At 44.9% G+C, this 15511-nt stretch overlaps 1 protein-coding gene across 9 annotated transcripts in view; it reads right to left on the reverse strand.

The window, feature by feature from the left end:
• Window positions 1-14605, reverse strand: part of IFT122 (intraflagellar transport 122) — a 29836-nt gene extending 15231 nt beyond the window's left edge. For 7 of the 9 annotated variants that reach the window (XR_005954214.1, XR_005954213.1, XR_005954215.1 and 4 more), the window contains exons 1-16: window positions 14457-14605; window positions 14239-14305; window positions 12981-13065; window positions 12131-12209; window positions 11310-11386; window positions 10842-10908; window positions 9924-10070; window positions 9179-9254; window positions 8462-8653; window positions 7665-7869; window positions 6865-7067; window positions 6251-6388; window positions 5395-5559; window positions 4351-4548; window positions 2648-2788; window positions 968-1021 (exon numbers count right to left, since the gene is read on the reverse strand). Coding sequence is in view for 6 of the 9 variants with exons in the window: in XM_041425819.1 (XP_041281753.1) it covers window positions 968-1021; window positions 2648-2788; window positions 4351-4548; window positions 5395-5559; window positions 6251-6388; window positions 6865-7067; window positions 7665-7869; window positions 8462-8653; window positions 9179-9254; window positions 9924-10070; window positions 10842-10908; window positions 11310-11386; window positions 12131-12209; window positions 12981-13065; window positions 14239-14305; window positions 14457-14497 (1935 nt within the window). In the remaining 3 variants the exon portion in view is untranslated. The remainder of the gene's footprint in view (window positions 1-967; window positions 1022-2647; window positions 2789-4350; window positions 4549-5394; window positions 5560-6250; window positions 6389-6864; window positions 7068-7664; window positions 7870-8461; window positions 8654-9178; window positions 9255-9923; window positions 10071-10841; window positions 10909-11309; window positions 11387-12130; window positions 12210-12980; window positions 13066-14238; window positions 14306-14456) is intronic. The other 2 variants (XM_041425821.1, XM_041425820.1) reach the window with 1 other exon arrangement.
• Window positions 14606-15511: the final 906 nt, after the last annotated feature.

A 15511-nucleotide genomic window follows, 5' to 3' on the forward strand; every position in this document is an offset into this window, starting at 1 on the left:
TAGGGGGATTCTTTCTTACTAAACAGATATGACATGACAAATCCAGAATATCCTCAATAAATGAAAATCTGGAGAAGCATATGTGGAAAAGAAAGGTTAGTACTGTGAGAGAACACTCTCACCTACCTATACCCTGCAAAAGAAAAAAAAAAGAAAATAAACAGACAAAAAGGAGCTCTTAATGCAGACCTTTGTCCTGTGTTAGAGAAAAGTTCACTGTAACCAGCTGGCATTTTGACAGCAGCAGGACAGCTCTGCAGACATGAAGACAAGGAGTGTATCTTTCAAGAGAAGGTGTAAATCTAATTAACACAAGGAAGAGGAATTCCCTTTATGCCATCTCCAAGAAGATCTTTAAGCATTATCTTGCCATCTCTGCAGAAGGACAAGGGTGTTAAGTGTATTTTCAAGTGCTCATGACAGACAGTTATTGTTGAGTGAAATTCTATCAAGAAGTGTGAAAAGAATAGGAAGGAGTGATTAGAGCACAGTATAGAAGTATGGAATCCCAAATTCTATTTCCAGCTGTCACAGACTTGTCATGAGACCCCAAATTTGTCATTTCATTTCTCTGGGCCTGTTTCTGTCTCTGCAAGGAGGAGATAATAGTAATTACCTACCTCCAGGGGGTAGGGAAAGGCTTAATGAACTCGTGTTTATGAAGTATTCTGTACTAAGCTCTGTCAGCACAGTAGTTTTCTACCAATTATTAATTGAATATTGAACACTTTTCCAGTTCTCCTGAAGACAGTTTCAGAAGTTCCCATCCCACACCCACATTTTGGTCCACAAAGTTCCAATCCTACCATTAGAACTTGAGTCACCTCTACTAACCAGGATTTTTCACTTCAAACACATCTCCAACAGTCAGAAGCACTATCCAAACAAAGTCCTTCCAGAACAGAAAGTACTGATTTTGGTACAGTAGTAAGTTTAAGAAAATACACCTTCTTGAACACTGGCTTACCTCTATGCTGCTGATCAGTTCTAGATATCGAAGGTCTCGTACTCTGGTAAATGCCTATTGAAAATAATTAAAAAAAAAAAAGAGCAAAAGGGATTAAGTTGAAAACCCAGAAAACACCAAATATCATTCTGCACGAATCAAGCTGTCCTCATGCAAGAAGGACAGGCAGAAATCTGCTGGGTTTGGGTTTGGCTGTGACTGTGGCCCCTGAGCTGTGACAGGAAAGAGCTGGGCCCTGGCTGAGCAGCACAGCAGGCAGCAGGAGCTGTGCCTCAGCCCCCAAGAAACACAAAGTGTCACTTAAAATACTCCGTGCTTTCATTCTGGCTGGTTCTCCTTTCTGGTGCGAGGTGTGACACAGAGGAGGAAACTTCAGGAAACTGTTACAAGGAAGGGCACATAACTGATCCCATTGTCAAAGCTGGCTGCATATGCTCCCAGTTTTTAAACCATTCTGAAAATCCAGCATGAAAGGAGCTCAGAGAGAGGAAAGGAAGTAAGAAGACGATAAGATAAAAGTACTTTAAGACAGTGTAATATCTTTGCAAATGGAGATAAATGTGCAACCCCAAGTCTCAAGTGGCAAAGTCACGTGCAAGTTGCAGCAGCTCAGCACTTATTCCTGACATGCATCACAAAACAGAAATTTAACTCTTTGGGCTGCACATTCAGGACTTCAACCAAACTGAAGAGGGCACAGAATTCTGCTTACATCGGATTGGACTAGGAACTGTAAGAGCCTTTAATGTCAAGAAGCTGCTTTTGTTTGAATTAATCCGCTCTAATTCTAAGAGGGCATTACTTAAAAATTCCAAGGAGGCACTGAAAACTTCTTTTTAAAAGTATCTATTTGCATAAAGCCATCCATGAGACTGGAATTATTCTGATGCCTCCACTTAAGAAAAAAAAAAAAAAAGAAGCATTTAATTTCCTTTTTTTAAAAAAAATCTGTTATTAAAAGATGTCTATCACTTCAGACCATTCTCAGTGTATTTTTAGAATGTTTTGTCTTTCATACAATATTCATGACATTGAACTCAGTTTGCTCTCTCTTACTTGAGAAGGGGTGGTGAAAGAAAATGGGGAATTATTTTATGCCAGAGAAAACTCAATTCTTCAGTCTATGCCCACTCATAGACCACTCCCCTAGCAAGGCACACCACACAGAACAGGACTGAAATTGTACCATCCCAGCACCACTGCCTTCACACAGCCTTAGCAGGAGGTAACAAAGAGTAGGAAATCTTCACATTTGTACCGAGGTTACAGCAAATATTTAGGGGGAAAGGGCAAGTTTATAGCACCAAGGAAGGTGGGGGCCAGGGCCAGGTGAGCATCCTCTGCTGCCACCCGGTGGGCACTGCTTCCCAGCTCTGCTCCCCTAAATCCATTAATGCATTTTCCAGATGAAAACATTTTCTTCCTATAGAACACTTTGATTTAGAACACGGCCTTTATCTACAGAGATAGATTATATATCAGTTCAAAACCTCATCTCAAAATCCTGAGTTTGTAACAAACAATTGGTTTGTTTGTGGAATAAGACACAACAGACAAGCAAGACAGTAACCCAGGAACGCCACGCATTCCAGTCATAAAACATGCATTATAGTCACACACATACACATATATAAATATCAAACCCAAGCTTTAAGCTAAACGAGAAAATAAATGCTTTACCTTTTTAGCAGTTTCAAACTCCAGCCCTTCCAAGGCTTCCATGGCCAGCTCTCTCCAGTCAGCATCAGTCACTCCTAAGCATGCAATTTGATAGGCTTCTTTAAACATTTTTCGCTCCAGATATTGATACATGGGTGCAGACTGAGGATTGTCATAGAAAAAACATGTATCAGAAAGCATAATACTGAGATATATTAGTGAAATTCTCTACATATATTGGGAAAAAAATATTTTAATCACAACCCTTACAAGCTGCCCAGGGAATAAACATCTCAGTTTTGTACACAGACAGAACAACGTTCTGGGGTGATCTTTACCTTATCTTTAGACAAGCTGGGTTAATTACATTCCAAACTCATCCATTTTGAAATCTTCATTTCCTTTCAATATTAGGAAGCAGTTAAGGATGTGAATTCTTCTGGGCATTGAACATGTAAATATGACGTACACTGAGCTTTTTTAGTACTATGCAGGCAGAGCTGCTGCAGGGTGACACACAGACAGGTGTGGGTCTGCTGCCAGCTGCTGCAGGGTGACACACAGACAGGTGTGGCTCTGCTGCCAGCTGCTGCAGAGGCACACAGACAGGTGTGGGTCTGCTGCCAGCTGCTGCAGGGGCACAGACAGGTGTGGGTCTGCTGCCAGCTGCTGCAGGGGCACAGACAGATGTGGGTCTGCTGCCAGCTGCTGCAGGGGCACAGACAGGTGTGGGTCTGCAGCCACAGCCCCAGCCCTCTAAGGGAACAGGGAGCACTGCAGCACCACTGCCTTACCCTGGCTTTGCAACCCCAGCATGATGCAGGTCCATTTCTGCATTACTTTTACCAATTTATCTGAACATTGTACACCCTTTGCCACTGCCTCTCTCCGAAAGCACAGCTTTGGAGAAGCTGCCTCTGAGCTGCTGCACAGTAACTCTGTGGCATCTTGGTGCCTACAGCATGCCAAAGGCAGACAGGAGTGCTCAAGGCCTGGTGATCCTGTGGCTGCCTGCCATCCCCCCTGGGCAACCCAGAGCCCCACCAAGGACCTGCCCAGGGCCTCAGGGGACACAGGGTCTGTAACACAGATGTCCTTTAGTCAATACGAGCACAGGACATTCTGCCTTCTTCATCGATTCTCAGAGGCAAGCCCTGCACACTCCTGGATGCACAGTCACAATCCTTTTGCTTTCTTTTTTTGCTTTGTTTTTTTTTTTTGACTTCCATGATGACAGAAATCAGCATTTTATGGAAGGCAATCCCTAAATTTTGAATATAAAGACCGCACAGGTACTATACATTCAAACTAAAATATTCCATTTAAATATTGCTTAAAGACATCTAGACGAAGCAGCAATAAAACAGTATTTGATGTATTCAAGAAAAATGAAATTACAATGGAAAAAAGTTATACAGAGAGAACACAGTAAAAATCCTGCAGGAGGTAAGGCCTGCACTATATTAGATTATGTGCATGCATTTGCAAGTAGAAAGGGAGAATCAGAAACAATTACCAAAAGCAAAAAGGAAGTTAGCTTAATTAACGCCAAAGAAACAAAAATAAAATAGATCACACAATATAACTTAAATAACAACGAAGGAAGTGTGAACTGCAATCATTTTAGTAATGAAATACAAGTAAATCTCAGAAAAGCTTCTTCACTTGTTAAACATTCATGTTTATGAGATATAAAGCAACACTTAATGAGATTAAAGGATTACCTGCGGAACTTCAACTGCTGACATAGAGAAAACATGAAGGCAGAAGATCTTGGAGCCATTGTAACCCACAACAAAGCCTTGCAGTTTTTGCTGGTGGACAGGGAAGTTGCTGGCTTTGATATTGAGGTAACCCCCTCCAGAAAAGCAAAGCATATCCTCACACTGGGTATTCCAGGCCACACTATTAGCATTGGGTTCCTAATGAGCAAAACATCTCAGGATTACAACTGAAGCAATCACATCATTGCTAAGAAACATGCCTCCTTCAGCTGGAGTGTTTGACCCACTACAGCCTGGTGTGTACATACACACCGATTAGTCACATTTGCAATATCCTAAAGCCTACAATATTCCTAAACAGATTCATTGGGATGTATTTTACATTTTAATACTCAGCTATAATTGTCTTGCCTTTTGTGCATATTTACTAGTGATCTCTACAATCAATCCGTAAAACATAATACCAAATTCCACAATAATATACTGCTAGTTAGCACATTTAATTGATCATTTCTCAGTCCATTACACAGAGGAAGTTGCAGACCCTGTCTTTGCAGCACTCCATCCCTGCTATCCAGTACGTTCTGAAAACATTTAATCAACATTAATAAGTGACTACTAAACTGCCAATGAAGAGAGCATTATCATGATTCCTTTTATAGCCTATGAATGCCCAACGAACAAAGATGTTTAGGCTTTAATTCTGTTTGCACTAATGATAAAACTAAAATGCTCATTAACTGTAATGCTTCAGAGGGAAGCAGGGCAGAGTTCTAAATTAAACTGAAAAGGTCACATGTCTAAGAGCTCTTTATTCAGCTGTTGCTCACACAGATTTCCTGCCTTCTCATTCCTACTCCACCATCTCTGAGAGGGTGGTTTTGATAAACAGATCACAGTTACATTCTACAAGATGCGACTAATAGCTTAAACGAGTGACATGAATTTCTGCACAGCAACACTCGTGGGACGTTCTGCGCACCAAACTACTTCCCGGCCTCCTGCCCCCGCTTTTAAGAAGCCCCAGGAGCTGTCAGTGTCGACCTGGAAGAGCAGCTCCTTGGTGTGGATGTCGTAGACGAGGCAGGTGTCGTTCTCGTCCACCACGGCCAGCTTGCTGCGGGACGCGCTCATGTCCAGGCAGCGCACGGCCGTGGCCTGCTTCAGCAGCACGATGGCCAGCGCGTTGTCCACGAAGATCTTCAGGATCTACAGGGAAACAAAGCCACTCCTGCTTTCCTGTCCCCCGAGCTGGGAACAGCACAGCGGGTAAAAACGTCCCTGCTGTCTGAAGTGTGAAACTGCGAGCTTTTTCAGAGACAAACTGCAATGAAATTAGGGAAATGCTTCCAGTTTGAGTCTCTTGAGCAGCCTGGCTGCTACAGCACGCTCTAGGTCGCAAGCCTGTACAGATAAATCAGATGCCATGCATCCTGGATTCTCCACCAGTCACACAAGTTCATTAATACAGGAATACATAACACACAGAAGACACACAGGATCTCAACGTCCTTGCTATCAGTCCCTCTGGGCTCCAGTTTGGCACTTCCAGCTGCCAGCTGGCGTGAGAAACAGACAGCCCCTCACAAGTGGTCATCAGCAGAAGTGTACACACCTCCAACCCCCACTAAAGGCAAGCCTGCTCTCTTCACCAAGGACTCAATTCCTGTCAGTTGATACCAAAAACTCACAGATTTCCAGACCCAGTTAAACATATTTGTATGAATTTTACTGTCAGAGAATGTGAAAGACAGAAGTAATTAATTTTTAATCCAAAAATGAGACTGGCAAATAAAATTCTAGGTTGCAGAAGAGCCTGCTGCCCCTAAGGTCTCCCTCCAAGAGCACAGAACACATTTTGTTTGCAGTGGAAAGACACATAGCAGAGATGATATGTTACCTGACCATTCTTTAGACCAACTAAGAGGCCTTCTCTTCCTGGAGGCCCTCCAATTACTTTAATGTAACGAATAAGAGATTCCATCAGCCATTCTCGTTCTTTAACGCCACTAAATGAGAGGCACTGCAATCTCTTCTCCTAAGGACACAGTAAGGTATAAAACACAGCCTGGAGGTGAGGACAAAAATCTGTGTCTGATGTGTGATGTTTATACCTATACTAGCAGGTGTGTCTACTTTCACATTTAAAAACCATAAAGTCAAAGATTCAGTTTAATGGCTGAATTCTTTAAGATTTTCCAATCCTGTGAGCAAACAGAAACGAACACCCCCAATCTTTTCCTAGTAGTTCTCTCACACCCAGAAGTACCCCTGGACTCTGTGCTAATTTATCAAATTCACTCTAGAGCCTGCTTTACTGAACCAGTCACCTGAGCCACGCCGTGGTGGCAGCCCAGCAGCATGTGAGCACTGCAGGGCAGGGCACTGCAGGGCTGCCTTGGGAGTGCTGCAGCAGACCCCACAGGACAGTCATGTCCTGCCAGCCACGGTCTGGGACAGCTGCCTTGAACCCTGAACACACCCCAGGACTACTCTAGCTTTTAAAGCACATACCTGGCATAAAATAATGTGATCTGAACACACCACCAGCAAGTTACATTCAAATTTCTTTATGATCTTTTCCTTCACCCGATAGTACATATCTGCAGAGTCATCCGAGTACAACTCGTAAATGAGGATTTTCTCTGGCATCTGGATGGCTAATCTGTTTTTGTAGATTGCAATTTTCTTCACAAGCTCTCTGCCTTTTATCCTAACTAGAAAGAAGAAACACCAAAATGATAAAGTATAAGCTGACACAAAAATAATACACAGAAATCTGAGAACTAACACACTAAAATTGAATCTCCCTAGAGCACTTCTAAAATTCAAAGCACATTCCTGCTCAGATATGTTTGCTGCTCTGCATCTACATAATCTACTATCCCTGTCACAGTTTACCACCCTCTCTGAACAGCACATTCTGGAGCAGTACTTCGAATCCTTGCCATAAAAAGACAGCAGAAATGAAGAAACAAAATAAGCACAAATGCTTGAGGTTACAACTAAGGAAAAAAAAAGCTATATATAACACACAGTATTTTTATCTCTTTTTCAGAGATTAAAACCTTATTTTAAGAGCCCCTGCCCCTCCCAGTCTCTTTGCCAATCCCCACATCTTTCATTAAACTTGTCAGTGCTGAACTTGCACACTCCAAGTTTGCACTCTCCTCATCCAAAGTGTGTTCCACGGTTTGACTGCCAAAGTGACAACAGCCTGTCAGGTACACGCAGTGCAAATTCCAGGTGCCCTGACGGATATTAATTAAAACAAGCTGCAGGAAGCTTTGGCCTGCCTGCAAGTGTGGAATTACCTTTTTGCTCCGTGATGAGGTGCTGGACAATAACGTCGGTCATGTTGTCCCTGTAGGCGTAGCGGTCTTTATAGAGGCCATGGACAGTGCTGAAAATCAGCTGGTAGAAGGAGATGGTTCCATCCTGACACCCCACTGCCTGAACACCACGAGGGAATGACTTCAGGTGAGGACTGGCAGAGTGTGTGGTGTTTATATATGATGACTGTACATAATGGATAGACCAACACCAGTTAGAGCTGACTTATATTTAACCATGGCACAAGTGCACTGGGAATGGACTGATCCCACCACAGACCATGGAGACCACCATGCTGGGGGGGCCTTGGGTTTATTTGGTTGGGGTTTTGGTTAGATTTTTTGCAGAGGGGGTGTGTTTGTTAATTTTTAAATTTGCTTTAATTCTCTTCCCACTTGTACAGGACTCAAGAGTGCAGCATTTTGTGCTGACAGTTGCCCTGTAGGCACTTTCTTCCCATCATGGAATTAGATTTGGTCAATTCCAGAAGCGATTAGCTGCTATTTTTAATTATTTTTCCCTCCTCTTTTTTTAATCAAAATGCAGCAAACACCTTACCACTTGAGAGGAGGTGTTATGCTCCTTAGATCCTTCTTACAGCTCAGGTTTTACTTTTGTGGGACATATGTAATTCCAGGGGCAGTTACAGGACCTCCCTACACACCGCTGAGGTTCTACTGCCTCGGTAGGAATGTCCAAGCAACTAAGCTGAAAATGTATTATCTTATTTAAGTAACAAATTCCCTCTGAAAAACGTTAGAAAAACGTCCCTACTCACCACATAGTTGGAGTCTGGTTTAACTTTGCAGGCCCACACCCAGCTGCTCTGCTCTCCCACAGTGCCCAGGCGCACCCCGTCCCTTGTGAAGAGAGAAACCTGTCTGTCTGACCCTCCCAGCAAGAGATACTCTCCTTTAGTAAAGTAGCTGATGCAGCACGGGTCAAAATTGAGCACTCTGTCCTTCCCAATCTACAAGGGAATATAAACCAAAAAACCAATCAAAAACATTAACAAGAGGATCATTTCATCTTCCTGAAAACAACACGTGCCATCACTGACACCATCCATCTCCTCCAGGCATGGCCTTTCAACACCCAGAACCACTGGCTATATTAAGATTCCCAAGGCAGTTCTAAAATACATCCAAGAATCCCTCCAGTCCCAAACCATTCTGCTCAGAGCACAACAACTCAAAACCCCCTTTAACCAGCTGAGAAAAACCCCAGAGACGTTCTCTACAGACCAGTGAACCATGTCACACAAGTCAGCAGAGCTGTAAGGGCTTTAATGGAAGAACTGTGAGACAGCAGCTGAGCTGCTATGTGAGAAATAAGAGCTGAAGGAGGAATGGCTAAAAAAAGTAGACTCATAAAAGGCTTGGAAAACAGAAGACATTTAATGTAATTAATAAAGCACCTGCATACAAATATTTTGACTGTGGGACACAGAACCAGAAATGCACTGTGACTCTTCAATAAACTCTCTAAGACATACCTGCTTGCCACTCAGGTGGTAAAAGGAAAGTTTCTGACCCCAGTCTGCCACAGCTAAAATGTCATTTCGTTCATCTCTGCCAAAAAAAAACAAACAAAAAAATCTCTTAGAGCAACAGAACCAAGTAGCAGAATAGCAGAGTTCACTTCATGCTACTCTTTAAAAGTCACAAACTGAAAGGACAGCAGCTGGTCATTTAAACCTCTGGAGAACAGCTTGGGGACACAAAATCAAAACCAGTATCCTCTACAGGAATAACTCAAAGCTTGAGGGGGGGTCAGGCTCTGCTCCCAGGGAACAGACACAAGAGGAAAGGCCTCAAGCTTTGCCAGGGAAGGTTTAGGCTAGGTATTGGGAAAACTTCTTCCCTAAAAGGGCTGTCCAGCCCTGGCACAGCTGCCCAGGGCAGGGGTGGAGGGATTTAAAAGCTGTGTGGATGTGGCACTTGGGGACAGGTGTAAGTGGTGGCTTTGGCACTGCTGTGGGAGTGGTTGGATTTGATGCCTCAAAGGGCTTTTCCAACCTAAACAATCCCACATCTCCAATCTAAACCTGTTCCCAGGCTCTCTATTCAGTTGAAGACTGGCAGCAAACCCAAAACCCCAATATATAATCACTTAAAGAAGGTAACACACATGGAATTAACCTGCTCCAGCAGGAATAAAAGACAAGCCTTTCTGCAATCAATGAGCCAAGGATTATCTATTCAGAATGGAAAAAAAAAAGGAAGGATGAAATTATTTACCTGGAAGGATTCCAACAAATTGACCATACTGGAGAGGAAGAGCCCCCTGGCCTCTCTATTTTCACTTTCTCATCACCATTTTTGTTCCTTATGCTGACAATGCCATTGAACATCCCCAAAGCAAGGTACTGGCCATCATTTGTCCAGCTGAAAAAACACATACATACTGAAGAGTAAACTACTACAAACAAGCAGCAGGAAGGCAGGATGGTGTACAGCACACTCACACAGGAATGGCAGAATAAAGTATAATTCTAAGAGGAAGTTCTGGGAGGTGGCTAGTGATCCTATGGTTTGTTTATGCATCTAAATCCACATTTATAGCAACAGCACATCAAGGACTCTACATCAAGGACATTTTATCCTATACACAGAAGTAAAAGAATAAATTAAAGCTTGCAATATTTGTAACATGTGCTAAGTCAGACACATTTTGGGGATGGCAGTCTGGAGCAGACCAAAATGCTTTAAAAGCCACATTTAGAACATGATCAGACAGAACTGTCTGGTGTAGGACTGGGGAGGCCTAGGGTCTGTTCTGGTCTCTTCTCCAGTCAGATGAATGACTTCAGTAGGAATCCTTGCTTCAGGTTCCCCACACAGGTAACACCTTCTTCAAATGAAAATACCAACAATACAGGGAATGAACGACAAACAAACATTGCAGTTATTTTTCCTGTAACTTCATTTCATTGTTGTTGCACAAGACAGAAAAAACACTTAAGACACCTGCTCAAGACCAGAATCTGTCTCTGATGCCTTCAGAAGGATTTGGTTATAAACAGGACCAAGTATAACTCAACACTTTGCTACTGAAAAAGAAGGAGGGAAAAGTAATTTTTTTTAAAGCTTCCATCTTACTTGAAATGGTTTGTATTGAAACTAACTTAAATGACACAGATAACCCTTAAAACTTACCTACAGCAAGTAATCCTGCTACTTGTTTTATGTTTAGAGACTGACTTCTGTTCAGGAGACCACAAGCCTTGATGAAAGAAAACAAAAAGCCAATGACAAGTAAGTGCCAGTGTTCAGACTGGAAATTAATACTGTCAAAGAACTCAGCTGGGATTTCAGAGGCACTAATATCTTGTCCACTGCCAGTGGACATTTAAATACATATTATTTATTATTAAATGGGAAAAACGTCCATCTAAATAACAGAGGGTGTCTCTGCAAAAAACTCCAGTAACAGAGCAGCACATTTGATCCTGTGCCCTCTCACTGCTGTCCCTTCTCACTGAGGTTAAGTGATTTAAATCAGTTAGGTAGCTTTGTGTCCCATCTCTTCTGGAGTCAGAGCTGCACCTGTCTGTGGTTAGCTCAGCTATCCAGCTGCAATGGAATTCAGTGTCTCAAAGGAAAAGTTCAAGGGAGAAGACATACCAAAATCCCCAGAGGAGCAGGATGCCAGCTGATGAGTGAGAGGATTGTATGAAACGCACTGGATAGAGTCATTATGCCTAGAATGAAGTTACAATCAGATTTCAATTAATCATTCTCAAGTGCCTCTTTTCTGACTTTCAGCAAGTGAGCTGAAAGCCTTAGCAGATGCCAAAATAATTGGATTGGTTTATAGTACATCAAGTAAGTCTGCTATTAGTGTAAAGTAGATCAGTAATAAACCTTGTAAAAAGTGTCTCCAAGTAGCAGGATTTACTGTATTTTATCAAGATTACAGCAACTGTGGTTTGTGAAATATGACTGAAGGTTGTACCCAAATCCTAAACCAAGTGTGCTTGTGCAGGCTCTGTGCAGTGACCAGCTAACTCCTGGTAAATGTGCACTCAGGAGAACATGAAGTTGTTGCTTCAGAGGGCTGACTGAAAACAGAGCCAAATGATTTAAATATACCAGAAGTGCCAAACCCATCTTTAATTTGATCTTTGAACCAGAATTATGGTTTATTATAGAAGACTGGTCATATTATGTTTCATTTTATTCTGACCTATTCTGAGTTCCCCTAGTTCTCTGTCAGCCCTCTAAATTCACAGATTGCTCTGGATTTCCCACCTTCTTTCATGCCTTTAATTGCTGTCCTGCCTCACTCAGATACTTCAGCTGCTCTTTTCCTCCTCCCTCCCCATCACCCCTTTTCTCTGACCTTAGTGAACCCTCTCCCAAATCCAACAGCTCGTGCTCTTTAATTGCAGCAGTGCATAATGAAAATCAGCTTCTGAGGCACAGAACTGAGCAGCATCACTTACGTGTACTTCAGAATTCCTTCTAACTTTGAAGTCCAAATTATCACACTTTTATCAGCAGAGCCAGATGCGAAACGCTTGCCTAGGAATTAGAGATAATTTAAATCCCACACATACAAGAATCACTTTCACTCCAAATACTCAATCAAAGAGAGAGCAAGAAGTTCTTGAACTCGACAAGGCTCAAGTAATAAAGGGGCTGACTGAGTGCCTGGATGTGCTGGTGCTTCCCCAGGCACATGGAGCTCCAGCAGCTGTACTGCACCATTCCATGGCCTTGCCAGTAACCAGTCCTTCCAGTGCTGCCCAGCCCCAGCTGGACACTGATGGGGAAGTGACAAGTTAAACTGGTACAATGTCACAGGAACTCCCACCACCAAACAGCAGCAGCTGCAGGAAGGCCCCCCAGCCCACAGAGTGAGTCCCACTGACTGAGAGTCACAGACCACGAGAGAACTGGCAGCAGAGTGCACTGAGCAGGTAACACATGAAGGATCAGGAGATCAGGAAGCTCTGGGACAGAGAAACTAGAGCAATAAAACCCAGAGGCAGATGAGCAGTAGGAACAGGCATCTCTGAGGTGAGCCTTCTCCTCACACTACCCAGGCACTTCAGCAGTGCTAAGCCCAACACTAAAGTCAGAGAGGAGGAGCAGTGGGAGCACAGCTCTTGGCTCACAGGTGACCTTACAGGTTCTTGTGCAGGCAGATCTGCAGATCACAGCCTCCTCTGGACAACAGCCCCAGCAGCTGATAAAGAACAACCCCCAGCACCCCACAATGCCCATTCTCCATCTCCAGTGGGAGAGAAGCACTTCACACACCAGGCTCGCACGCCCCAAGGTGCTATTTACCATCTTTGGCATAAGCCACGCAGTACACAGTGTCTTTATGGCCCTTCAAAGGCTGAATTAGGGTTCCATCAGAAGTATCATACACCTGTTCAAATGGGGAGAAAAAACCAATCCAAATATACAAACAAAAGAACTTACAAAAAAAAAAAAAACCTTCATTGAATCAGAGAACCACATTTGGGTGGGAAGGGACTTTAGAAGTTCACTCACTCCATGCCCGTGTGGGGCAGTGAGACCTTCCACTAAACCAGGCTGCTGCAAGCCCCATGCAACCTGGCCTAAAACACCTCCAGTGTGAGGGCTGGGATATAAAATTACTGAAGGCCAGCAGATTATGCACTTCCCTTTGTGTCTGCTTTTTGGGTTTCATATAGTTCATACAAGACAAAACACTTTCTAGCACAGAAACAGCCTTCTGTAACATTATATTCTTAGAAAGAAAAAAGTCAGTACTAGAGAATAACATGCACTAAGGACATTTTTCAACAGCTTGTTTGGCAGCTTGTTTTACATCTTATTGGCTTTTTATCTTTTATTTTTATATTTTACATCTTGCTGTTAAAACATCTTTCTACGCATTTTATGTTTAAGCATAATAAATTACTGCAAAGGAGCATCGCTAAATACATCATTCTGTTAGCCCTGAAAATAACACCTGTTGTCCTGCAATGCTGAACTCCACCTCTACAATCCATCCATCCATCATCCATCCATCCATCCATCCATCCTCCATCCATCCATCCATCATCCACCCATCCTCCATCCATCCATCCATCCATCCATCCATCCCACCCACCCTTCCTGCAGCTCCTACACCTGCCCCACCTGAAAGCTTTGCAGGACCTGTGAGCAGCTGGTCCTGAGCTCTTGCAGCAGCCCCAGGGACCCACAGACAGCTTGAGGTGAATGTTCCCTCACCTGCCCTGCCACCACCACGCCAGGACACGGCTTTGAGCCAGATTTAGGGAAACTTGCACGCTGTGCAGGACTAGGGGCAGGCTCATGGATCTCAAACCCCGGCATGAGATGACACAAATAACTGAAATCTCATTACTTCTGCAAATAGAGCTTAAAACTTGCTAAGAAATACTTAAAAGCTTCAAAATACTTTAGAATTGGCCCGCATTAATATGTATGTTACTGTGAGGCTGCACTGACAGAGATAAGGGGATTTCAGATAGGTTATATTCATAAGTTAATGTGAAATAAATCACGCTCATACAGCTGAAAAGGAGAGGGGACGGGAGGGTTTCCCTACCAGCAGCCTGTTTCCAGCAGCAATGATCAGCTGGGTCCCATCCGGCTTGAACGCGAGGTCGTAAATGCTGAGGGAAGAAACAAACCGAGAGCGGCGCGTCAGGAGACACAAACAGAGCGGCGGCAGCGGCACGGGGAGCGATGGCCCGCAAAGCCCGAGCAGCAGGAGCGGCCGGGACCGACCCCGCGCCGGGATGGGACCGGGCCGGGGCCGCTCACCACTGCTCGGCCCTGTCGCGCCAGGTGAGCGCGGCCCGCATCCCTCGGACCCGGCACGGCCCCGCACGGCTCGGTACGGCCCCGCACGGCTCGGTACGGCCCGGCACGGCTCGGCGCCGCCCTCACGGCCGGGCCACAGCGCCGGCCCGGCCCCGGGGTCGGGTGGGGGCCCGTGCCCAGGCCCGCCCCGCCGTCCCCGGAGCTCCGCCGGCAGCGGCACCTTACCCGGGCTCTTCTTCCCCTGCAGCCCCGGGGGCGGCAGTCGAGGCGCGGCGGCGGAACGGCCCGGCCCCAGCCCCGGCTGCGGGGACCACGGCGCGGCGGGGCCCAGCGCCGTCCCCCGCGGGTGGCAGCGGGTGAGCAGCCGCCGGCGGGCGGGCAGGACGGCCGGGAGGCTCGACGTGTACTTCATAAGGTGAGCTGGGGCTGTCGGTGAGCTGTGTGGCCTTTCTTGGCAGGACCACAGAAATCTGCCCCGACGTCGCCCTCAAAACTCTTTTTGTCCTTCGTTTTGAGGTTTATTTTTATGTATTATTGAAGATTTTTAAGCGAAGAGCAGAATGAGAAAGTCATTGCTAATTTACTTTCCTTACCACAGCCCTGAAGGGAAGAAGCTGAGGTCAAAACGAGCACTTGTGGAGTATTTGCAGAAAACTGGGGAGACAACACTGAAAGCAGCAGATTTTGATTTTGCAGCTCCTCGAGGGAGCACACGCTCAGGACTGAGGGGATATGGCACGGGAGATGCGAGGACTGACCTGGAAAAGGAGGATTGTCAGAGCAAAGTGCAGGAGCTCCGTGCACAGGACGGTGCTGAGGCTGGCATTCAGAACATCCAGGCTGGGAGTGAACGCCTGGAGGATGCTGCATCTCCTGTGGAAGGCACAGATCCAGTAGTGGTAGGCACAAACCCAGAGGAGAGTTTGAAGTCCAAAAGAAAGAGGGCAGATGGGAGAAGTGTCCAAACCAGGAAACGTGAGAAGGGCTCAGAAAGGAAGAACCAAGGTGGCCCCAAGAGCAAGAGGCAGAGAAGAATCTGTAACACAGGGCAGACC

The sequence above is a fragment of the Onychostruthus taczanowskii genome, unplaced genomic scaffold (genome assembly GCF_017590055.1).
Source record: "Onychostruthus taczanowskii isolate IOZ18803 unplaced genomic scaffold, ASM1759005v1 scaffold9, whole genome shotgun sequence".
NCBI lineage: Eukaryota > Metazoa > Chordata > Aves > Passeriformes > Passeridae > Onychostruthus > Onychostruthus taczanowskii.